Below are 26,491 nucleotides of genomic sequence, written 5' to 3' on the forward strand. Positions count from 1 at the left end.
TTTGTTTTAAAGGGCAGTGTACACACAGACACACTTCCCCTGCCCACTTTCCCTTGGGCCAGCACATTTTTGCATGCATGTCGGCTGTGAGCCCTGTGCTTTGATTGCCTTGCTGCCCTTGCTACTGAGCTGCTGTTTTGTTTTCTACTTGGCACAAATCCCTGCATCCTTCTGTGCGCCCCAACAATGGAAGGAAGGTGGGGCATTGGGGAAGGGAGTGCAGAGAAAGTGGGGCCTGTTCGCTTCCTAGGAGGCCCGGGACACATCCTGCTAGCTTTATGGCTCTGATTCCTGAGGCAGCGAAGTGAGAACAAAACAGATCTGCTTTCTTACTCTGCCACGCTGGAGTTTCAGCTTGGTTTCCCACAGCAAATGCACACACACACCCCACTCCGTAGAAGAGCCCGGCAGCTGCAGTGTAGACGTAAACAGAACTTGCTGCAGAATGCTGTGGAGAGGAGGTTTGCTTCCTCCATATCTGAAGGCGCTGAATTATCTCTCTCTGCTGCAAAACGCACCTGTCCCTCTCTCCTTTCAAGCATCTTAGCAAATTCCGGGGAAGGGGAGGAGACATTCCTCTGTGGAATTGCCTGGCATGGCTGGCTGCATCTTTCACAGAGAAGCCCTCCCCCCCCCACTCCCCTTCAGACCACAGGAATGTTGTTGTTTGAGTTCCCACTGGATTGCACCACAGATACCTTGCTTTCAAGTGGCAGCCGTTTTTGCTGGCCAAGACATGTCCGGCTGAGCTGCCCTAGCTGTGAACAAAAGCTGGGAGCTTTCCTCACAGACCTGAGATGCTGTATGCATCTCTGCTTACTTCATGGAATTGGAGAAGGGCAGCAAGACAGGTGGCGATGCTTCAAGTCATGTACATCAATTAACAGCCTTGCTGCCAGCCAAAATCTCTGATATGGCAGCTACACCTGCAGGTTCCTGTTAAAAGCCCTAACCTGTCCAGCTTGCTGTTTTGCATATAGACCGAGGTTTGGCAAGCTTTCCAGTATTGTGGGTTGTTTTGGAAATACATTGCAAGTCATAAATGTCATGTGTAAATGTGCGTTTTACTTACTTATTTTAAGTATATTTACCCCATTTTTCTTGCAAGCAAACACATTTTAATTTTAAAAACAATGCCCTCCTTTCCCTCGTCTGTGGCTGCTAAGAAAGTCACTGTAAAGCACCAACAAAATGTCAAATTACAAAACTGAAATAAGTGTGAGAGAAAACATGAACCATCATAACAGCAACATCATAAGACAAAAACTCCCCCCCCCCCAATAAACTGTCATCACCAAAATGGCCACAGTATAACAGAAGATAAAATAAATCAATGAAAAAGGCACTGGGAGAAAACATACACAAAAACCAGCCATGGCCAAAATTTTAAGCCAAAATGCCACCCTTCCCGTGACAAAACATAAGTTAACAGGGAGCTGGTGGTTGTTCATCAGTATTCCAAAGTGTAGGTAGGAGCCACAACAGAAAACACTCGTTCATGTGCTCGGTCACTGCATTATACTTAGCAAGGGAATGTGGAGCAGAAGTATCCAATATGGAGTGGAAGAAACCTAAGGGTTTAGATGGGTTTTAAGGTACCCAGGTCTCAGGCCGTTTGGGGTTGTAAAGATTTGGATCAGCACGTTGAATCTAGCTCAGAAACTAGAAGGTAGCCAACACAGATCAGATAGAACATATAACTGGTACTATTTGCCTCATCCCAGAGAATAGTCTAGTGGCAGAGTTTTAGTTTCACGTAATTAGTATTGTTTTGGATATTGATGTAGTGAACATGGAGCCGCAGCCATTGGCCTTAGCTTGTACTGCAAAACTTACTCTGAAATTGCTGCTTCAAAAGTGGAATTTAAAATAAGATAGTTGTCGTATATCTGTTAATTCTGCTATCAGGATGTTAGAATGTAAAAGTGGAGCGGCTTATTGGCAGAGCATCTTATATAATCCTTGGTATCCATTGAATTGTGACACTGGAAGCATTAGAGTCAGTGCATAAGTGTGCTGAATTGCTTGCAAGATTACTTTCATTGTCATCTTTGTGTGTGTGTGTGTGTGTGTGTGTGTGTGTGTGTGTGTTTGCAGGGGGTTGGGCTAGATGACAGTTCTGATAGTATTAGCAGTCACAGCTTTTCTGCAATAACATGGTATGTATCCCCAAACTGTCCAAAATCTGCATTGGGTCAATATCTGTATTAGGATAAACCATAATGGCAGTGCAAGATTCTGGAGGGCTAGTACAGTGTGGTTCCATTGACTCATATCTGTCAGGATTGATGCTGCCATGTTCTAAGACAGCTAAAACCCCTGACCAGTCCCAGCTTGATGACTGTTACTGATGGGGACTCTGCTGTGTCTGTAAAATTGTCATCTCTCTGTGTGATATTTTTTCATTGGGAAGCTAGCTTAGTTCAGGCTTGATTTTGACTCAATATAAACAATTTGTTTGGGTGATTTATACATTTGGAAGTACAGCTTTCACTAAAAGGTGCTGGGAAGGAGTCAGGTGTATGGAGTCAGTGGCATGGCTTCAATATTCAGTTAAATGGTGATGTGTTTGATAGGACACCTTGGTTCTTGAGGGAAATTAGTATGCTTTGTGGCAATTGAGGAGGGATGCTTTTAGCTACTGATTGGATCGCAAAACATCTGTGAGCCCATGAATTGGCATTAAAATCCTTGCCATAAAGCAAATTCAACGATTTTATGGACACAACTAACTTTGCAGCCTGTAAAAAATAGGCTTTAAAACTTGTGAGTATTCCTTCAGTGACCTGAAGATTTAATTGGAAATGGGCAGGATTTTGAATGAGGTGTCCAAGGCCCGGGTTGTGCAGCTGTTCAGTTTTATTCCAGTCATTGTACCTATTTTACACATTAACCTTTGCTTCTCTAAACAAGGTATCATTTAGGAGTTTTCGAGTCTGCTAAGTTTTGGAGATGTGATAAATGTTAACACATGTGTAACACTGGGAAAAGACCATAGCTCAGTGGTAAAGCACATATTTTGCATGCAGGTTCAATTCATGGCATTACCTGGTGTTAGTTCTTTTTAAAAGATTTCAGGTCTCAGGGCTGGGAGCTGAGATCCTAAGAATCTGCTGCTGGGAAAGAAGATGGTGCTAGGCCAAATGAACCAGTACTTTATACTCTGTATAAAGTAGTATGCATGCTCTTCTGTAATATTGTTTGCAGGTGTGTGTATGTGAGAGTGTGTGTGCATGTATGTGTGTGTGACAGAGAGATAACATATGGGAGCAGTTGCATGATTTTACAATGGATTACATTGTGTTTCAAAATCTAAATCTTAAAAATATCTATTCATAAACAACACACACACACCACTCACACATGAAAACAAAATTCACCACAGCCAATCACAAACAACCACACCCTAGGCCAACCCCAACCTCTCTTACCACCAAAGGAACGCAAGGGAATAGTAAAGAGAACCCACACAAGTGATGCTGATGCAACCCCCCCCCCCACATACATTACGGTAAGTAGAATAGAAACATTGCCACCTGACCCCACCCCCACTCACGAAGCCCCCCTCCACCACTTCCCCCCCTTTTCCTAATGTAACACTAATGTAAACCCAGAAATCTTTAATAAGAAATATGTTAAAAAACAACAGCATTAAAAATATATTTGTGGGTTTAACAACTAACTTACCTTTTAGTTCATCTTCAGGTTTTCCCTGGCTGTTGGGTGAACTAAAAACAAGACAAAACTATGTGTTCAGTAGCTGACCCATTTTTTTAATGCTGAATGTGTCTCAGTACAGGTGTGTTGATGGGAAAGACAGCAGGCACAGATTAGATTGTATGGAAACTCAGGGGGTTTCCATACAGTGCCACCCAGGGCACATTGAGGCAAAGGATGCGGGTGGCGCTGTGGTCTAAACGACAGAGCCTTTTGGGCTTGCTAATCTGAAGGTCGGTGGTTCAAATCCCTGCAACGGGGTGAGCTCCTGTTGCTCTGTCCCAGCTCCTGCCAACCTAGCAGTTTGAAAGCACACCAGTGCAAGTAGATAAATAGGTACCACTGCGGCAGGAAATAAATGATGTTTCTGTGCGCTCTGGCACTCGTCACGGTGTTCTGTTGTGCTAGAAACGGTTTAGTCATGCTGGCCACATGACCCGTAAAGCTGTGGACAAACATCGGCTCCCTTGGCCTAAAAGCGAGATGAGCGCCGCAATCCCATCGTTGCCTTTCACTGGACTTAACCATCCAGGGGTCCTTTACCTTTTTACCTTTTTTTACATTGAGCCAAATGCATTGCAAAATGGCAGTTGTAAAAATGACAGAACAAACAAAAAGCCAAATAGTGCACAAATAAACAAAAACAACAGTGTGAAAACTAAAGAATTACATATTTTCAAACCAGTTGATTGATTTCACAAATGTGATAAAAATACAGAAACTTACTTCATCACTCAGAAAATTGTCCAAAGAAATGGCTGGCTCACAGGGAAGTTAAGATAAACAAAGCATTATATTTAGATAAAGAATATCTATTCCTTGTGTAGAAAGGGGACTTTTCTTTCTTTAACATAGACATGTACCTTTGATGTGTGTAGCTGATGCACATCTGTTTTCTCACCAATAATTTAGGTAAGTATTGACAAGAGATCATTGCCGTTCTTAGTTTCAGATAGCTGTTAGACTGGGGTGATGGCAATTAGCTGCCCATGTGCACCATGTCTTGAACTTCCTGGAGAGATGGAGACAATAGTGGTTGTTCTGAGCCTCTTCCCTTGGTAGCCTGATCTGTTGTCCAGGTCATGCCATTGGGATGATGAGTTCATATTTCCCTCACCTTGTTGTATGTGCTAGGGATCCTATGGGGATTCACTTTGTTGCTCTGTTATTGTTGGCATCCGTCTGTCTTGGGAGACAATGGAGGAGTTGTGCTTTTGCGGGTGAAGTCAAACTGTTGGAAGATTTCAGCGCCTGCTGTATGGGATAGACATAGTTTGTTGCGGCTGGGAGGATGAAGGCATCCGGTTGTGCTGCTGCAGATGCACCATGGCGTTTCTTCTCTCTGCGCTCCTTCCTGCTCTGTATAACAGAAATAATATATGTACATTTGGATACTACAAGGGGTTTGAGTGGCATTAACAAAATACTTTCTGAGTGAAGGCTTTCTGACAGATTTCTGAATACAAATTCATGGAAGCTAAGATTATGAATGGATACTGATGGTTGTGTGCTACCTACTTCCAGGTTCAGACACAACATCCCTCTGAATATCAGGTATTGGGGGGGAAAACCCAGTCTTGGTCTCAATTAGTGTTTATCAGCTTCCAAAAGATTTCTAGTTGGCTGCTATATGAAAGAGGATGGTGAACAAAATAGGTATTTTATGCAAACAAACAAACAAACAAACAAACAAACTTTTATTTGTATGCCACCTTTCCATAGTTCAAAACATGCTCAAGATGGCTTACAACATGAAAAAAATACATAACCTCAACGCAACAAAAGTAGTCTTAAACAATAAATTAAGCATAAAAAAATGAAAAACCAAACTGAACAATTTGCTGACTCTTCTTATGTGTCTGGGCTTATAAGGTGTGTACTGATATGATTTTAAGCCAGTCACGAGAACCCCAGAAATACTTACTCCTCTTCCTCCCTCCTTTGCTTGGCCCCTTGCATCTCTGCCTTCAGCCTTATGAAGTTCAACAGGGTGCTCATTTTGCAGAGGATCCCTCTGCTGTAGGAATCCTCTGATACAGAGTTCCAGATTCCAGCTTGACATCTGGTGGCAATCTGACTGCCTTGGGGGATTTTTTAGAATTACCTTTGCTACCAGATGCACTTTTTTTATTTATTTGCAGTATTTCTTCACTAAACTTTTCTTGAGGTCTGTGCCAATACGTGTAAATTGAAGAGGTAAAATTTCTCGAAAATTATTTCCAATAGAAAACGTCGATTTCTTAGAGAAATTGGTTTTGTTTTGTTTTGCAGTTGGTGTAATTTGCTATTGTTCTAATAAATTAATGTATTAAATAATGTTTGTGACTTGACAGGGTGGAACTGTGGTGCTCTCTGGTCAAAAAAAAAAAAAAAAAACAAATTATGGAAGAACCTGTTACCATGATATTTCTAGTGTTGATCCTAGTGATGCTCTTTTCTTTATGGGTTCTGTTTAGCTGGGCTTGCACCAAGCCGTACGGTTATTTTCTGTTGTTGTTCCATATGTATGTTTCAAAAACACTATAAACAAAGATTAAATATAATTCACAATTATTTGACAATAATTGGCCGTGTATTTTTGATACATCGGTCAGATGCCCAAGTTGTATATTTCCTGTTCAGCATGATGCACTGGCATAGATGCTATATATTCACTGGGTGCAAAATGAGTCTGCTTGGATTTTGGGGGTGGTGTGGAAGGTGGTTGGAACATTTAATGCCTATATTTTACCAGTTACAGGTAGGTACCGTGTTGGTCTGCCATAATCAAAACAAAATAAAAAATAAAAAAATTCCTTCCAGTAGCACCTTAGAGACCAACTAAGTTTGTTCTTGGTATGAGCTTTCATGTGCATGCACACGAAAGCTCATACCAAGAACAAACTTAGTTGGTCTCTAGGGTGCTACTGGAAGGAGTTTTTTATTTTATTTTGTTATATTTTACCAGTTCCACTGGGAGTTGGTAGATTTTGGGACCCAGTTTAAAGTGCTAGTATTGATCTTTGAAGCCGTAAAATGTTTGTGGCCAGTTAATCTGACTGATTATCTTCACCAATATGAACCCACCCATGCAGTTACAAAGCTTTAACGTCCCACTTTGTAAAATTTAGATTGGCGGGCATAAAAGGCACAGCTCTTTCAGAGGCAGCCTCTCCTCCGTGAAATTCCTTCCCAACACATCTGTTTGTATGACCCATCACTACAGGATTTTAAAGGGATCTTAAATACCCACTTATTGCAAGCTGCTTTTTCATAAAGATTTTATGAGCTGCTGAAATTGTTTGAAATTGTTCTAGCTGATTTATAATGGCACATTGCTGGCCTACATATTGTTTTAAAGTACTGTGTCAAACAGGTGCTTTTAATGAAAGGTGATATTGTGTGATTATTTTATGTAAGCTGTTTTTTTAAGGGCTTTGCTAAAAACATTTAAGTAAAATAAATAAATAAAAAACCCAGCCAATCATGCTTTGGAAGTATGCTTTCTGTTCCTCTGCATGGAATCTGCTTGCTCTCTGCACTCTGTTGTCCTTTGTTGCTTTTGTATGTTGCCTGCCTTGGGAGCTGTTGTCTTTCAGGTGTTGCTTCACCCTGTAGAGACCATGTCATTTCCTGTCTCTCTTTCCATCTGCACTTTTGCATCATGAAATGCTAAGGGACAGAGAACTGGCATGAATCTACTTGTGCCCATTAACTGCGATCCTCTTCCCCTGGTATTTGCACTATTGCTGTCAAGAATGTGTGTGTCAGCTATTGTATGGCCTCTCACAAATCTACTCTGGAGAGCCCCCAGAACAGTGTGGGGGGCGAGGAGGTGGAAGATTGTAACTGACAAGCTGAAATTCTTACACTCATGGAACAATTGTATTAATGCCACATTTAGTTCCACCCAATTATTTTTTCTCACATGCACCTTCTCCTGGTGAATATTTGCATGGAACCCTTGTCTGTAAATGGTCTCCTTACATCTGTAATAGCCCTACCCCTAAGTGATGAGGAAGAATAAATAATTTTGGGCCAGCCAGACGACATCACCACCGCCACATTTATATCCCATCTTTACCCAAGGAAGTTCAAGGCAGCACACATGGTTCCCCCATCGCCATTTTATCTTTGCAGTAAATGACTGGCCCAAGGTCATTGAGTGAGATTCATGGTTGAATGGGGATTTGAACGTGCGTCTCTCAGAGCCTAGTCCAGCACTCTTTAACCACTAAACCATGGGTGGGATTCACCTAATCACTCTTTTCAGCAGAAGCCCTGTGCAATGATTTCTGCTTGTACAACAGGGCTTTCCTTCTCTCTTCCTCTTTCGCCCCCCAAGGGTGGGTGGGAGTCAGGAGAACCCCCCAGAATAGCATGCAGTGAGAGGAGAGGAGACCATTCCATCTGGAAAGCTCCAATGCCTGTACTGATGGAATGATTGGAAGTGTGCGATGTTGAATTCCACCTTATGAGCCTTGCCATTAGAACAAGTCCCACATGTCTCACCTTCAGGTGACTGCCCAAACCACGTGATATTGAGAAAACAGGCAGGGAAATAGTTTTTTTAATCTGCTGTTGGGAGCTGAGGGCTGTGCCTAGATTCAGCACGTAGCAAGTATATTGTGGAAAGTTTTTAAACCAGCATTCTCTATCCACTCACTCCCACTCTGCAGTAACAACATGGGGTTTTTTAGTAGCTGGGAAGAACAGTTTTCTTCACAGGAGTAGCTTGCCTCAAGCTAGAAATAACTGTTTGCCTTTTAGAAGAACTATATGCCCTCCCTGCTTCCTGTTGCAGACATGCCACTCTCTACCATGTTACTCAGCAGAGTGCGTTGACTAGTTATGGATCCTTCACCTGAATGTGCTATCTGCTAGTGTCCTCTCCTGCATCCTAGTTCTGTGAGATTGCCTTTTCTTTCTACTCAGGATAACCTTCCCTGCAATCTTGAGCTTCATCTACCAGGTTACCCAGTTTGTACGCTGAGGACTATTGCAGACACATACTGGGAGGGATCACCACTAAGTTCCAGATTTTATTAACAAATTTGCATGATCGTATAGTGGATCCAGTTGGAACCCATTCAGAGGTGGGGTGGCCATAGTATAATCTGGACCTGGAGGGTTTGAGTGGGTATCTTGGTCATGAAGTACCAGTAAGCAAGGCAGTACAGCTTTGTTGATGAGAGAAAGGCAGAAGGCCAGAAGGCCAGGGTTTTATGCTACCAGGTGGCTGATACTACAATGTACCTCCTTCTTTCTGTATCTGAAGAAGGCTCTGAGACTTTAGCACACACAGCTCATAGTAGCGTTTCAGGCCTTCAGGCTTCTGCTGAGCCCCAGAGTCCCTGAGGTTATAATGCACCTTAAAGGTCTAGCTGTACTTTTAAAAATCTGCGGTGGACAAATTAACAGATTGTTGCTGTGATGTGAATACATAATGGCATACAGACAAGCTGCTAGTACGAAGATTAGTACTGTAGTGCTGCTAGCACGATTGTGATTTCAACTGCAATGCAGAAGTTGTTTGTGCATCTTTTTGCTTGTTTGTTTTTGCAAATCTGGCCTCATGGGTCTGAATGAGTCACATTTCATGGCTGAAAAGTACACGATGGGTAAGAGATTTTTGACAACTTCTGATTGAAATCTGCTGCCGACGGTCCAGCAAAACTTGGCCATGGCTATACAGTGGAGCATTTGTGGTCCTTGCATTTCTTACTCTGTCAGCTGTGTAGCTTGAGGCTACCATGGAGGAGTATCTGTTCTAAAGTAGATTGAAGTGGATTTTTTGGATTCGGTAACAGCTTTTCTCCTGTATGTATTATGTGTCTCTGAAAATTCCCAGGAGAATCCAGACGGAAAGGATGCATAATTGGAACTTGATTTTGTTTCAGCCTCGTTGGAGGAATGTGTCACACTTGGGAAAATGAAAATAAATCAAAGAGAGCAGGGTAATAGGCAGGTGCTTCAATCCCAGCAACGGTACTAGCAGAGAGTCGGCTACTTAGAACAGCCTCAGTGATGATTCAGTTGCCCAGTCTGATAGTCTCACCTGTTAGGAAATGTTTATTTCTGGCTGTGTTGAATGCAGCTTGATGCTCTTGCTTCTGCTTATGGGATGATTTTGCATCTTGATAAGGAACATCCATAGTATTCTGAGTTAAGATAAAAACCATCATGGAATGAAGCACAAAACCTGTCTAATAATTGACAATGAAGTTCAAATTAAGCAGTCGAAACACTTACGTGGCGCAGCAGCAAAAACATCCTTATCTTCATGAGAAAACCGCAGCTCCATTAGAAAATTAGGCAGTCTCGTTTGAGATTAAACAGAGATTTTAATCTCTGGGTATGTAATGCAGAAGCGGGGATGTTGGCATATCTGCTTGTCAGAGTGTACAGGTGATCAGATGGTTCTTAAATTGGGATGCTGGGAGGTTTTGCAGGCAGGAATAGTGCAGAATCTGGCGGCTCTTTAGGGATAGAGGATAGGCACGTGCTTAGTGCTGATGGGAAAATTCATGTCCCTCATGAGATGGCCTGCCAAAGTGCCAATGTGAAAGTACACAATTGGTTATTGGAGGTCAAAAGAAGGTTTGGGGCACAAAGAGAAACCTGCTTTGTAGGAATGTAGTCTTTATCCCCATCGAAGCAACAACATGGAGACACAAATGAATAGAATGTAAAGCAGGACGAGTTAGGAAGAAACATGCAGAAAAAATAGTACTGATGATAGATGAAGAACAATAAGAAAGGAGATATACAACTGGGACTTAAGCTCCTGGACAGTAAGAAGATATTGTGGCAAGTAAAGCTGCATAACAAATGAAGCATTGCTCAAGTGGTGTGCCATGATTTTTGCAAATATATTCCTTTTTCTCCAGCACTGTGCTTATTTCTGCTAGTTTACAGCAGAAGGCAGCTGTGCACAGTACTGATGGGTAGGCACCTGAGAAATCTTACATGTTTGCGTGTTTTTAGTTAAGGTGATGAATTAACTTTACATTGCATAAATGTACAAATATTGCTTTAAAAATGACTAAAGTGTGGTTTGGATGCAGCTACTCTATTCTGCAAGAGTGGAGGTACCTATTGATATGGTCTGCCCTCTGAGACTTGTGGAATCTGATGGCTTCCTGAATGCTGGGAGGGATTTTCTAGCTGACTTGGCTAAAGCTCAGGTCTCACTTGTGGAATGGTGAGATGCACAGAGCCGTTGACACGATCGCTCCAGAGTACCATTTGCTATCTCTATGGAGTATGTAGGTCAGCATGGTACTCTAGTGACCAGCATGTGATGAAACAAGAGGGTCAGCAGCTAGAGCTCAGGTGGCATGCATCTCAGTACAGATGAGGTTGCACCATTGGGACTACCATGTGGTGGTGAAGAAAGCTTGCTTCTCTGCCACCATCACATCCATCTGGCAGATGAATAAGGTTTTGTCATCCAGGCAAGAGGACATTGCTCTGACATCTTTGGAGACCTGCTGTAACAAATTTACAAGGCACTTTACAGACAAATAATTTCAGATTTGGACAGTGGTGGTGTCCAGTGCACTGTCCGTTTCATTTGTACTGGATCAGTTTCAATTATTGTGGCCTGAGGATGTGACCAGCTGCTTGAAGAATTGTATCTGGCCACCTGCCCCCTTGACCCTTCTCCATATTGGCTTTTTAGAACGTATCATGCTAATCATCTGCAGTGGCTTCCAGTTCACTTCCTAGCCTAAGTCAGTGTGCAGATCTTGTCGTTTAAAGCCTAAAAAGCTTGACAATATTACCTGATAGATCTCTTCCTCCTGTACTAAACCGAATATTGAGAGGCTCTGCTGCAGGTGCCCCCACCAAGAGAAGTTATGTGGTTAGCTACCAGGTAAAGGGCCTTCTTTGTATTGGCACTTGGTTATAGAATGCCACCCCCAGAGACGATTGCCTGGCACCTTCCTTGTGGTCTTTTCAGTGCCAGGTGAATACATTTGCAATCCACTGGTTTTTAGATCTGTTATATATTTTTAGTGATGCTGTGTGCTGTTTCTACCACTGGAATTTTTATACTGTTTTTATTCTGTGATTATTATTTTATTTTATTTTATTATAAAACTGGGTAATATTTAATGTTAGATATACTTAGAGTAAGGCCCATTGAAATTAATGCACTTAAGTGGATTTACTCTAATCAATATTGGTTATCACCCACCGTTGTATGGCGACTTACAGATAAAATGTTTTGTAATGGAATTCTTATCCTTTTGACGCTGCACGCTTGTTGGTAGTTGAGAGATCATCATCTGCACTTGATGATATGTTAAATTTGCACAGCTAAGGCAGGTTCTTTTACTCTTGATACTTATGAAGGGTGTACTTGAGCTGGTTTCCAAATCATCTCTTGGTTAAAATCTGTGTACCTAATGGATGCAGCAAATTTTTGGCTCTTGGGCTGTAAAATAAGAGGTAAAGTAAATCAACTTTGCTGGGTCGTCCAGCATTTCTGGGCTGGTGCCATCCTGTGGAGACTGGGTAGCTTTGCAGCCTTGTGCAAGCTTGATTTAGAAAAAGAAAAAGATGGAGAGGCTGCCTAATGCTTTCAGGAAGCTGAGACAATCCTCTCCTTGCTCCAGACATGCCTTCCTGGGTTCCCTGACCCCACCTTTCTCTGGCTTTGCTGAGGCATTATTTCCATAACTGATTCCCCCCTTCCCACTCCACCCAATTAAGATGGCAGTAATGAAGCCCATATTATGCATGCACGGTGGAAATTTGACCTGCAGAAAATTCCCAGCATGCTGTGCTCAACTGGCCTGCTACTTGTTCTCTGGCTTCTTTCTGCTGCTGTGTTGCTTGCCGTGTTCTTTGTCACATGGCTTTTGCCTCCTAGCTGGGGAGCTACTGTGCGGCTGGAACCACTTTGGAGAAGGAAAGCAAAAGAGACACAAAAGAGATCTTCGTTGCTTATGGGAGCAGCATCAGCCCAGTTTCTCCGCCTGAGCAAAAAATGCTGAGCGTGGTTTAAGCAGGGTTGTTCAGAAGGGCATTGATATTGTTCTTCCAGAAACTGTAATGATCTCCAAATGGAGATTTAATTTTTAGTAAAAAGAGATGTGTGTTGGATTTATTTATCCACAATAAAAGAAATTAACAAATAATCTGGTGGCCATAGCCTTTTTGGTCTATTCTTCCCTCTGCCCTAGCAGTCAACCAGCAACTCTAGCTTTATTTCATTTACCATAGTTAGGCTACTGAATACATTTACTGTGGTACACCTCGGGTTACAAACATCTCAGGATACAAACACCTCGGGTTACAGACTCTGCTAACCTGGAAGTAGTACCTTGGGTTAAGAACTTTACCTCAGGATGAGAACAGAAATCGTGTGACGGTGGCACGGCGGCAGCGGGAGGCCCCATTAGCTAAAGTGGTACCTCAGGTTAAGAACAGTTTCAGGTTAAGAATGGACCTCTGGAATGAATTAAGTTCGTAAACAGAGGTACCTCTCTCTCTCTCTCTCTCTCTCTCTCTCTCTCTCTCTGTGTGTGTGTGTGTATAATTTTTGTTGATTTTCTTTTCTCATAACAGTTATTCAATATCATCGTTTAACATTCATTTTCTACTTTCCCCCTCCCTGTTGACATCCCCCAACTTCCATTTCTGGTTTGTTACATCTGCTGCTTATACATAATGTTCTGTTATCACTAATTATATTTCTTGTTCTCTGTAAATAAATTTGTAGATATTTATTTAAATCCTGCCAACGAGTCCATATTTTTTTTGTTTCTGCAAGTATGTTGCAAAGGGTTCCCATTCTTTTCCAAAGTCACTATTGTCCTTTTCACACAATTTGTCCATATATCTCTCACCTTTCTTCCAAGGAGCTCAGTAGCCTATATGTACTTCTCCTCTTCCCCATTTTATTCTCATGTTATCCCTGTCAAGCTAAGAGGCGGTGACTCTGCCCAGGGCCACACAGTGAACTTAATTGATGAGTGGGGATTTGAACCCTTATCTCCCAGCTCTTAGTCCAGCGCTCTAACCACTGCACCACACTGGGTCACAGTGTGGACCAAGCAATGCCCAACAGTTATCAGTGTATAGGTCATTTCTCATGTAGCTCTATTTTTCTGCTTGTTTGTTCGTTTATTAACACTTATATTGATTGTTCTTTTAACATACGAACAGGAAGAGGTGCGGAAAGGAGGAAAAAGGGGGCAAGAGAAAAGAGAAAAGATTGGGATGTAATCAGTGTTGTTTTTTCTGGAAAAAAAGTTGGGGGAACTCATCATGAAGTTAGTTTATCATGGTACCAGTCACAGTGGCTTTCTACCCACCCACCCACCCGTGGCTAAATGTAAGATGTGATTAATAAACTCAAGCAGACTGTGATTTGAATTACAGACGGCTCAACTTTATTGACTACAGATATAGGTGGATTATTGGTTCAGGCATTGGGCGTACATTCGTTCCCGCTCCCAGCCCCCTGGACAAAAAAATAATAATTATTTAATTTTAAAATGCTAAAAAAAACCTGGATTTAATAGTGATCATAAATGCCTCGGGTCATAGCAATTTTTTATATTCAGAGTTTGGAACTATTATTGTTGCTGGGCCTGGGCACAAGCGAGAGAGAGGGACAAGCAGTGTAAGCATAGAGTTCTGTGTATACTGCCAAATGTTTCTAAATATTTATTTGCCAGTTGTTATCTGTCAAAACAGAATCTTTAGTCCATTGAACGATTGAGGATGGAGACTCTTATGAAGAGCCCTGTTCTTTTGCCAGCACTGTGAACTGCACCACCCATTTCAGTACTTGGGAAACTGAAGTGAGCTTTCTTTCTCGCCAGTCTTATTTCAACACTAACTACTACACCACTCTGTCACATGTATTGTTTTGATATTTAATGGATACCATTTATTTCCTAATTGTGCTGCTAGGCTGACTATGTCTCTTTTGGTTATGTCCCTTCCCCTTCCAGGATACTGAAACGAGAATGGCCTGGCTCTGACCCCAGAGTGTGCACATTCTTCTTTTCCCCGCTTTCCAACTAAACAAGATCCTTCATCCCTCTCATCCTCAAAGAAGGCAATGTATTGCTCCTGGAGAAGGTAATTGCATGTTTCTCAATCTGCATAGGTATGGGAGAGCAGGAAGTGGTCTCCCAACTGTTGCTGGATTTTTATAGGGCCATATTTTCATCAAGCAGGTGTTTTCCAAGTGGGAAAGGATATTTTTAATTGGTAGAGTACTTTCTTTTGTTTCTATAAAGCCCCAGGAATAATAATAATAATAATAATAATAATAATAATAATAATAATAATATGATTTGTACCCCACCCATCTGACTACCCTACATCTCAAGGCAATTCCACACATTGCATAAAATCTAATATTGTTTATACTCAGCAGGTTACTAACCAACTCTCTCCCTCTCTATTTAGTGTATCAGTATGTTGTATGCATTAACTGCCCCCCATTACATTTTTAAATGTAGAATTAAATAAATCTTAGAAATATCATTAAGGTGCATAATGTACAGTATGAGATTCCCAAAGGATCTGAATGGCTAAGGTTTGGAAGACCTCTACTTAACACTCTTGAGAAATCCCTGTATGACATCACAGGGATGGACAGACCCCTGATAAGCCTTCAGGGGGTGGGGAGCTACCATCTTCCTTGACCATAGGCAATGCTGACCGGGGCTGATGGGAATCCAACCACACCTGGAGGATGGCAGATTCCCCATCCCTGCTGTAGAGTTATAGGTGTATGGCTCCCAGTTATGTAAATCGATGCCTCAGGATTATCTGTTTAGACTCCAAAAGGCCCTTCCTTCTTGAATAATACAGGGTATTTTTGAGCAGGACATATCTGAGTGTTTCACAGCTCTTCAGAGAGGGTATTGTATTAGAAAGACTTTAAAAGCAGATCTTGTGTGCTTTCAATGTTATTGTGACCTTTATGTGTTGCGTTTTTACAGAAGTAATATACACCCCAAATTTGATGATAATGAAAATACAGAAGAAAGAAAAACAGGTTGGTAACCCTTTCCTTTGTCAATCAATCTCTCTCTCTCTCTCTCTCTCTCTCTCTCTGTGTGTGTGTGTGTGTGTGTGTGTTTGTGTGCAAGGGAGGGAGAGGGAGAATCATTCCCTAGGGTCGTTTATCCAACTGGATTTGAGGAATTTGAGTCCTTTTTGCCATATGGTGAAAGGAACCTCCTTAACAACTTTAGTTCCTGCGAGCAGCAGAGTCCCCAAACCTCTTAATATGAATAGCTTGCTTAAATCTAATCCCACTATCATGCAGTTTAAATCCTAGGAAGTGTTATCATAAGATAAACAATTTTTAAAATATAAATGCAAGCCCATAGAGAGTTACAGTTTGTTGTTAAATTCCTTACTGTGGTGTAGTGGCTAGGAGAATGAGTTATGAATCAGAAAGTCCCTAGTTCAAATATTGCATCTGCCAGGAATCCATTAGGTGACCTTAGACAAGCAATTCCTTCTCGGCCTCAGTCCTCCTTTCTGCAAAATGAGAATAATAATATTGCCTCACCTTACAGCAGGGGTGGGCACCCTTTGGTTTTCCGAATGTTGCTGAACTGCAACTCCCACCTTCCCTGGGCACTGGCCATGCTTTCTGGGACTGATGGGAGTTGTAGTTCAGCAATACCTGGCAGGCCCAAGCTTCCCCATACCTGCCTTGCAGTGTTTCTGTAAGGATTATAACAAGATAATGACAGCTGTGGGCAAGATTCTTGCATTGCAAGGGACTAGATGACCCTTGGCAATCCCTTCCAATTCTACAATTCTAAATTCACTTTGAAGACTTACAAGCACTATTCAAGTGCTAAGTGTTGTTTTTGTTATGAATAGTAACTTGCACTTCGTTCCTATCACAAAAAATGGCACATACATTAATGTGTAGGTAGTATGTGGATTTACAGTGGAACCCTGGGTTGCACACACCCCGGGTTGTGGACGTTTGAGTTAAGAATGCCTGCAAGCCGGAAGTGTTTCCGGAGCGTGCATGATGCGCGTGCGACCCCCGGGTGCACAGAACGCTTCTGCGCACTTCGTGCATGCGCAGAAGCACTCAAATCGTGCTACTTCCGGGTTCTTTCTTGGGGGGGGGGCGCATTCACGTTACGCACGCCCGTGTTATGTAGCGCGATCCGCAACAGATCGCGTGTGTAACACGGGGTGCCGCTGTATATAAATTTGATCTATCTTTTGAAAGCCAAAAAATTAACTAAAAATTCTTCATGCCACTGAAAGGCCTAAAGTATGTCCATTCCTTCCTTTGTGTTTCTGGATCTGCTGCTTTTGCTATGCTGGTGCCATTTAGCAACCAAGTATGCCTGAGAGATTGATGAAGCAGTTGTCATTGTATTTCCTGTGTGTGCACACAGGCAAACTCACTGTGGCCTATGTCAGTGTTTTTCAACCACTGTTCCGCGGCACACTAGTGTGCCGCGAGATGTTGCCTGGTGTTCCGTGGGAAAAATTGAAAAAATTCGAAAGATTTTTTTTTTTTTAATGTCAAATTTCCACGGCGAGCGGGTTCCGTCGGGGCGCCATTTAGCCTCTCTGGGGCATCGCCCTCCTCCGGCGAGCAGCGCGTCCGTCCGTCCAGAGGGCCGAATGGCTTCTCTCTGCCTCGCCGGCCAGCGCGCCCGCCCGCCGGGGGACTCTTTCTTCTTCACCCCCCTCCCCGCTTCGGGCTGCGCAGGGACACAGTGTGAAAAGACACACAAAAGGGAGGAGGGGGCTGCGGCCAGGGTCCGGCAGGACAGGCGAGGGGGAGGAGGGAGGCGGGGCGCGAGGGGCTCCCCGGCCCTACTTTCGGTGCCTCTTCATTGGCCTTTGGCTGGACCCGGGCGGCGGGAGGAGCCAGCCCTCCGTCCCCTCTCCCGCGCAAGCACCTGAGGTCAGCCTCGCCAAGCGCCCGCCTGAGAGGAGGAGGAGGAGGAGGGGGCGCGGGGGAGGAGGCTGCCGGCGGGTTCTCCCGGGGGATCACCTCGCTGCCTCTACACCGGCGTGGCTGTGGGGAGGACGGGGGCCCGGTGGGAACAGGCAGCGCTCCTTGATGCGCGCCCTCCTGAACGGGCTTCTCGCCCCGAGGATTCTGTGCAGCGCTGCCCGGCCCGACAGGGCTGCATAGAAGAGCTTCCAGCGCCAGGAGCAGCTGGGCGGAGGGGCTTCCCGCCAGCCATGGCGAAGCGCCTCGCAGCCCGTGCAATAAGGGAACAAGATTCCCCCAAGAGCCAGCGGCCTGTTGCAACCTGAGCGCAGGGAGAAGGCCTGTCTCTCCCAGGGCTACGGACCCCCCGGCCCCCAACATCTCGCTCGCTGCGCTGCTCCTGCCCGAAGTAGACCGTCAAATGCGGGGGGTGGGGTGGGGGTTGCTGAGGGACCTCAAGGAGAGCTTCGTGGGGGCTGCCGGGGTCCCAGAGTAGAAGAAAGGCGGCAGATAAAGGGCAAAACATGCCCCTCCAAGCACTATTAACCCGTTGTTGCCTTCCTATTTGTCGTCTATTAAAATGATGGCTTGGGGCAGGGCAATATGTATTTGAAGAGCCTGCCAAACTCAGCTTTCTTTTCTACTTATCTATTTATGGCTGTCCTCCTAGCTCTGATTTTGGTGAATTGCTGCTATAACTGGAGACCTTGTTGAAGCTATGCAAGGTATGACACGCAGCACTTAGGGCTGATAAAGATCTCTCAGCATCAGTGCTGTGTGTGGCCAGCATAAAACTCATTGGCATTCTTTTGTAGCAAATATTCGACTCTTTCATTTCCTCTTGTTTAATTCCATAAGAAAACTGGGCTGCTGGATCAGACCAAAGGTCTGCCCCCCTCCTGCATCCTGTTCTCACAGTAGCCCAATGGAAATAAGCTTGAAAGCAGGGCATGTGCTCCCAACATGCTGCCTCCTATGTGAGGTAGATTTGTGTTTATTTGATTCCTATTCAAGAGAATTACTTTATATATAGTCAATATAGGCACAGAGTTAAATTTTTTAACATTTTCTAATGGTGGTGTGCCTCGTGATTTTTTCCATGAAACAAGTGTGCCTTTGCCCCAAAAAGGTTGAAAAACACTGGCCTATGTGATAAAAGGAAGGAGCCTTCTTTAATATATGGAAGTATCACCTCCTTGGGTGAAATAACGTTTTGGAAGCATGGAACAAACCAATCTGCTCCGTGCTGTTTTGTGTCCTGCCCTGTTTTTAATGGGGATTTTTAAAGTGAGCTTCTTAGAAAGGAATAAATCTTCCCTTCTAAGCCTGTTCTGAAACAAAGTTTTAAAGTGATGCTGGCCAACAACTCTGTCCCTTTCTGATATTTCAGATGTAAAAAAACAAAGGAACAAAAAGAAATGAAATTCTCACCTGCTGATCCTACTGCTAAGGTTTCTTCCATCATTCTAGTTAACACCGTATCCAATTTCTTGTCTCCAGAGCAGCACACAGTTTGCCACTTCTTAGTTGGTCATGTTGTATTTCTTTGTTCTTTAAGAAACAGCTGTTTTGCTGGTAGCCTTTTTCCACTTCTCCCAGCCACGCCCTTTTTCACGCATTGTGCAAATTGATGCAACTTGCTGCTTCTTTTAATGGATGATAAAATGCCGTTTTCTCATTCTCATAGCATTCACTTTCTGTATCCAGCACATTATTATTATTTATGCTGTTGCTACTCTTTAATTTATTACCTGCCCTTCACCCTAAGGTCCCAGGGTGGGTTGCAACATTACAACACAACATTAACAACAGCTTAAAACAACTTACAGTTACAGAAATAAGATAGCTCCTAAAAATATGCACCTCAAACGGTCTAAAGTCAGGTTGACATGCCTAGTTTGCATATCGTTATTTTGCAGTTTGTTCTGTATCCAGGATTTAGAAAATGCAGGGGTGGTTGTTTTTTTTTTTGGCAGAAACTGAGGGACACAGATACAGGAAATAGTGACCAGCAGGGGTACCCATAATTCAGTGGCAGAGCACATGTCCTCCATGTGTGATGTCCCAGGTGCAGTCTTTGGAGCCTCCACTTAAAAATAATTTGGGCAGGAATTATGGGGGGAAGCTACTTACAGAAAGGGACCAGGTAGACAGATACCATGCTAGACATACAATTGGTCTGATTCATTGTAAAGCCGCAGTAAAACACCATCATTAGAAACGGTGCCAGCATGTAGGCCTGGTTGTTGTAGCTGAATTATAAAGGACTGCTCTTGCACCCTGTTCACACAAACACACATTTTGCCTCATTCCAGTGATGTAGTTAGGCAACTTAATGGGCTTAGGGAGGAACCCCTCTGTAGATGGTAATGTATATGCCCCACTTGCTTCAAAACGTGGTAAGCCAGGATGGCTGCATTTGCCCTGCCACCCCAATTCATTCTCCTAAATAGGACCCTTGATATCTGTCCTACAGTCCTGCCTTGATAGCACCACTGCCTAGTTCTTTTTAGCCTTGGAGAGTCTGTTGCCTTGGGTGTTTTTCTCCTTGCATGCTTTGGAGCCGGGATGCCAAGATTTATGCTTTCCCTTGCAAGTCTATTTTTATTGTATCCACATAATGTAAGATACCATCGAAGCCTTGGCATTTACATCGCCTCCTACTAATAATTTCTAGTGAGGCTGTTAGGGGTAGGTATTGTTGGTGGACTGTGGGATGTAGCTCCTCTGTGAACTGCAAGAACCGATGATCCCTGGAAGGGGAAAGGACAGGCAGTCAGAAAGGCTGCTGCAATTTACAGGGAGAGAAACAGCCACTGGTTGTTTTTTCACATCTGCAACAGCCAAAACTGACCTCTAATGCTGTGTGTTTCCCATACAGGAAGTCTAGGTGGGAGGCTGACTAAAAGAAATGCTCAGCTGGATGTTCTGGATTTGACATGAGAAATATTTTAAGTGATTTTCAAGGGTTTGTGCTGCAGATGAGGTAATATTAGACAGAGGAATCATTGTGTGTCCCCCAACACTCTGCCTTCATAATACCAGCATATTGTCAAAGCTTTTTCTCCCCCCCCCTTTCCTTCCTCCAGTGTGAGCAAAGGGGGCATTCTTGTTCCACTGGTTTTTCTTCACTTGTTGACTAACTTGAGAGCTTTGGGCTTGGAGAGAAAGGAGAGCATTCAGGGCAGCAAAACTGGTTATTCTTCTGGGACTGAAAAAAATCTCCAATTTAACCTGGAGGTATAAAATTATTAATAATAAGGCTTGTCCCCTAAATTTGGGGCTAGTGTGGATTTTAGAAGTGGAGGAGACTGACATAATGTGCAGGGATCAGAAGTGGAATGCATTATTAAGCTCTGGTCCGCTTTTGCATGTGTAGTTTTTCTGAATAAAACAGCAAATATGGCTAGCTACTTCAGGGCCAAATTACACATTACACAGTAGTGTGTTTGAATAGCAAACTTAGGTCTGGGCATGCTTTGTTCTTAACAATAAACAGCTGCAGGGTGGTGGTGGGGTCTCCTAATCTGGATCGGGAGGTTGGAGGAGTGTATGGAAAGGGGTTTTTAACCCTTGGTTAATCTTTAGTGCCCCTGTGCTGTTTGGATTAAAAAAAAATCCCTCTTGAAGCTTCTTATTGTCCCTGATGGTACAACTTTGAACCTTCATAAACTGCCTCTCATTCAAATTCTCAGAATGGTTACATTAAGAAGAAGGGGAGGGAACGCAGCGAAGTAGTTAAAATTACAGGGGGGAAAGAAAAAACCAAACAACCCATCATAAAACCAACAAGACATAGGGTGGAATTCAACATTGTGCTATTATGAACATTCTGCCTGCACAAGCATTTCAGTTTGCGGGACAGAACAATCACCCCTCTCCTCCCTCCACTCACTTCTCTGAGGGAATTTCCTGGACCCCCCACTGGGGCGTGCAGAGTGAGGACAGGAGAAAAATCTCCACTGAGTAAGTGGAAGTCATTATGCCATGCTTTCACTGATGGAGTTTCTTAGGTGAATGAACCTGCCTAAGAATCAACAGGTGGGCTTGTTGTAGAGCGGTCTGAATGACTTGGTCCATTGGTGTCCATCTAATGGCTTGTTCACACATGTGTTTTCACTTCTCTTGGTGCTGTCAGAGTTTATGTGAGTTAGTGACTGCTGAGAGGGCCTTTTCAGTGGAAGTGCCTTCCCGTGCTAGTTTGCAGACCACCAAAATGTCCTTTGGGTTAGTAAGTTTTTATTTTTCAGGGATTTATCTGTGTCCTTGCTGCATATTAAAATCTAATACAGTGGTACCTCGGTTTATGAACTTAATCCGTTCCGGAAGTCCGTTCTTAAACCAAGGCACTCTTTCCCTAATGAGGCCTCCCACCGCCAGTGCCTTTCCACTATTCGGATTCCATTCTCACACTGAGGTAAAGTTCTCAAACAGGGACACTATTTCCGGTTTTGCAGAGTTCGTAAACCAAATCGTTCTCAAACCAGGCTGTTCTTAAACCGAGGTACCACTGTATTCTTAGATTTTAATTGTTGTTGGGCTGTCCTTGCTACCATTGTGGTTTATCTCCACGTTTTGATTGTTTTAATGAGACACTTTTGTGAGTTGTTTTGTTAACTTAGAATACCAAGATATAATTATTATGTCAACATGCCTTATGCTAGTCAAAGATGGCTTATCTGGAATGCAATCTGCTTCTAGCTGAATACTTATTGATTTTGTTCATAAGTAGTGAGGATTGCTCTTGTATGGTCTCTGCTGGTGGCAATTTATTTATTTACTTACACCAAAATATGTGTTTTTTTGTTTCCCCTCCCAAAAAGAGCTGCAGCTTACAAAATTTAAAATAAGCATGAAAATAATAATGTCCCCTAGTTAAAACACCACTACCAGACCAAGAGCAGCATCAGTAAGGAAAAACATGAAGGGTTGTTCTTTTTGATTTCCACAAGAGAATTTCCTCTCTTCTCTCCCTATGTGCCACTCAGATCTTCTTGGACAATTGGCGAAAACCACAGAACAGAGTTTGGGAGCAAGTGGGGTAGGGAGGAGAGGGAGGGGAAGTTCTGTTGCGGAGCTCCCAATGCTGGATACAACCCTTAGAGGCAAAAATATTATTTGTATTTCAATAATTTCTTTTTATATTGTTTAAATTTTATTATAGGTTTTTTTTTAACTAGTATCTTGTAGGTCTTTAGCTTTCTGTATTTTACCTGTGTTGTTTTAATTTGTGTAAGCTGCTGGTTTGAGTTCCAGTCTGGGAAAGAGGTGAGATATAAAGAAATATAATAAATTAAATTCTAGCAAGAACTGAATTAAAAGCTTGTTTCAAGAGAACTAATATTGGAATACAACTAGGGAGAAAGATACCCGCTTAAAGCAGTTGAAGTTCCACATATGAGGTACACCACAGAGAAAAAACCCTCTTGTGGAATCCACATTTGGGCTTGTGCAATAGGCTTGAGCTCTCTGGTTTAGCTAAAAACCCACCTGACTCTTTTCTTGTATATACAGAAAGGATTAATGATACAGTGTCTGATACAGTTGAGAAGGGCCTATTGATGAGTGAAGAGCATGAACACTTAACTGCTGCCAATGTTAAGTGTTGTTGTGAGAAGTCGCATTGTTATGAGAGATAGGATCACTCTGGAGATGGGTGAAAAATGAATTCTGAAAAATGAACAGATCAAATGTTTCTCCCTGAAATGGCAAGATGTTGCCATGAGGGGTTAAGCTTTGCTTTGTCTCACCTCTATAGTTCTGTGGCTCTGATGATACAGGATGCAAAGCTGGTGAGCAGAGGAATCTCAGCAAGGTCAGGGCTGACTGGCCTGGAATGTTTCCATTTACAGCCTGCACCTAACAGGACTTTTAGGGAAATTTATAACATGCAGGGATATGTGAAATTAGATACGGCACCTATAATACCACTGTGATTTCCCCTGAAATGTCCCAGAGTTACCAGGGGCCTGCCCTGCATGATGGCAGTGGATTGAGGCTGGTAACTAGCCAATTCAGTGGGTTTTATTTTATTGTATCTGTTTCACAAGGCTGTTCCTATGGTTAGTTCTGAGAGCTGACTAATAACTAAAGAGGAAGTGTGTTGGAAGGCAAGGAACAGGCAAGAGGTTTGGGAGAACGTGGCCTGGAACATCTGGGTGAGGAAGACTTGGGTTGCTGACCACGTGAGACTGGCATGACCAGGAAGGAGATGACATATTTCTCTCTTCACTCCCCTCTCCTGCATGCCTAACCCTGTGTTTCCCACCATCACCAATACCTCCCTGCCTCTTCTCTTTTCACCATCACTATAACCTTCTAATCTGTTCATTCTGTCTCTTCTGCCTTTCTCTATCTCATCTCACACCCTTCAATCATCTCCTCTTTCATCCCTGGCCTTCAATGATCTCCTCTTTCATCCCTGGCCTTACTAACTTCACAACTCTTTTGGCACTCAGTACCCAAGGTAGTTGGATATCCTCCTTATTCCCGACTTATTTAAGATCCACCTGCTTTTAAAAAAAACAAAAACCCTTTGTTTTCCTTTCCTTAACTGCATTACCTTCTCCTTCCCTTCCCCATCTTTCCCCTTTTGGTTTTATGTTTAAATTAGATTGCAAGCTTCCAGGCTTGTCCTTGTCCTTGGTTTGCCTTTTGCACAGTGTTTTGCATTTCAGGTTCAAAGTAGTATACATCTGTGCATTGTATAGGGTATTTTATACTTTTAGAATGGGGACACCTTTTTTCTGATTCAGGCCAGAATCTAAAGTTCGGGTATGTTCACAGATAAGGGAAAAACTTACTTCAGTATTAAGGGTTTTACTTTCTCTCTTTCTTCTAGTATTTCCCAGCGCTGGAGAGGCAGTCTGCTTTTTAAGCCAAAACAGCTTTTTTTCTTTGAAACCTGTTCAGTGAAAAAAATAAAGTAAAGGCCTGGCTGTTTTCCCCTCTCCTGTATGAGGACATGTGCAGCTTGAAAAATGAATGTCAGACTAAGCACCCTTTACTTCTTTAGGGTGTAAGCTGGGACACACCATTTCTGTTATTTCAAGTTCTTGTACCTGTTTGATCTTTGTGTTAGAGAAGGCCACATGTGAAGCAGTTTAGTACAGTGTTTCATGGTGATAGATTGGTGCTGTAAGGTTGCAGATGTGGAGCTGAAGAGCTCATTGGGTGGTGGGTTAATTAAATTTTAGTGGCCTCTATTGAAGTATTTTTTTCAGAGCTTGCCTAAAGAACACTGGTCTCTGCAAATACACACAGGCAAGCAGCTAAAAAAAGTAGGTCATACTTTTGAGGCCTACTAACCTTGACAGTTTGCCTTTAAAGTGCATCTCTCTCTCACTGTGTTCTCAGCAGCTCCTGATTGGAAGCAGGTAGGTTTTTTTCTCTTCCTCCTCCATCCTGCTCTGGGTGAACTTGAATTCCCATTGGCTCTCACTGAGATTCATAGTGCCAGATCCAGGACAAGTTTTGGGAAGTTGTGCAACATGAACGCACAGACAGACAGACAGACAGATTTTTTGCTGATGTTTCTATTCTCTGCTCTCTTTTATTATTAGAGATACAAATTCTATTTGCGAATCTGCAAACCAGCATTAGATGCTGAGCCATTGCTTCAACAGAGCCAAATAAATGAAGAAGGATTGTAAGACCTGTCCTATCTTCCAGAGGTGTGGTAGTTCCTATGTATATCTGACTACAGGTGTATGCTGTTAAAATTGTATGCTTAGCCATCCTGCCTCTTCAGGTGATTAAGAAAGATTTTAAAAATAATATAAAACTAGCTAAGAAATAATCTTCAAACCTAAGAGAACAAGCAAATCTGTCAGAAAAGGGCAACAGAGTTTTGTTAGGAATTATACAAATGCATATTAATAGTTACGGTAACTTCTTTATTAAGTTGTGTAGAAATAGGAGCAGACTGACTTATAATACCGATTTAAGGAAAAGTCGACTGCTTCATCCCATTTCTTTCAGTGTTAATTTTAAAACTGTATTTTTAACTAGGTTGATTTTTCAATTATGAAAGAGCTGTACATTTCATTAACTACCCATTTCATACAGCTATTTTGAAAACTACATTTAAGATCATTAACTACTCAGACTATTTTGTACTTCAAGGTTCTTCCAATCTAGTTGTACAGGTGTAACAAATCTAATTCAGTTCTGAGGTTGCTGCAGGACTCTGATAAGGTTTGCTGGGGCTGCAGTTGTTCATTATTATTTTTCTTTTTTCATTGTTTTACATATTACACACTATAAACATCAATGGAGGAGAGGGCACGACTGTTGCAAGTAAATGCACTATATAAAGCTCAATTCTAGTCACAATATTCTTACTTAAATTGCAGCATGTTTATGATTTGTATTTCCAGATTCCCTGTATAAAAGGACACCAGTATTATTTTACATATTTGCAATCAGTTATTGCAGATGGCCACATCAGTTGCAGATGTGTTTAAATGCCATTGGTTTAGTCTTTTCCAAACTATTTTTAAAATCACATCAGTATCCTGCTCTTCTTCCAAGTAGCTCAAGGCAATGTACATGGGATTATCTCATTTTATTGCTGCAATAACTCTGTGTGGTAGCTTAGACTGAGAGAGGAATGACTTGCCCAGGGCCAATCTGTGGGGTTTCATGACGGAAAGGAGATTCTGGCAATATCCGCACCGGCAATGCAGATGAAACACTGCTCTGGCTCTACAAGTTAAGGCTGTTTTTCTCAAACTTGGATCTCCAGCTGTTGTTGGACTACTTCTCCCATCATCCCTAGCTAGCTGAGTTAGACAACTGGTGCATCTCACTTTGTATTGTCTACACTGACTGGCA

The 26,491-nt window shown here is 42.7% G+C and overlaps 1 protein-coding gene across 7 annotated transcripts in view; it reads left to right on the forward strand.

The window, feature by feature from the left end:
- Positions 1–26,491, forward strand: part of CHD6 (chromodomain helicase DNA binding protein 6) — a 97,160-nt gene that overhangs the window by 19,328 nt on the left and 51,341 nt on the right. For 5 of the 7 annotated variants that reach the window (XM_033153229.1, XM_033153234.1, XM_033153228.1 and 2 more), the window contains exons 2-3: positions 14,670–14,799; positions 15,672–15,727. In XM_033153229.1, the coding sequence (XP_033009120.1) occupies positions 15,695–15,727 (33 nt within the window). In that variant the 5' untranslated portion in view covers positions 14,670–14,799; positions 15,672–15,694. Of the gene's footprint in view, positions 1–5,354; positions 5,374–14,669; positions 14,800–15,671; positions 15,728–19,059; positions 19,108–26,491 lie in introns of those variants that run through there. The other 2 variants (XM_033153230.1, XM_033153231.1) reach the window with 2 other exon arrangements.

The sequence above is a fragment of the Lacerta agilis genome, chromosome 6 (genome assembly GCF_009819535.1).
Source record: "Lacerta agilis isolate rLacAgi1 chromosome 6, rLacAgi1.pri, whole genome shotgun sequence".
NCBI classification, from domain to species: Eukaryota; Metazoa; Chordata; class Lepidosauria; order Squamata; family Lacertidae; genus Lacerta; species Lacerta agilis.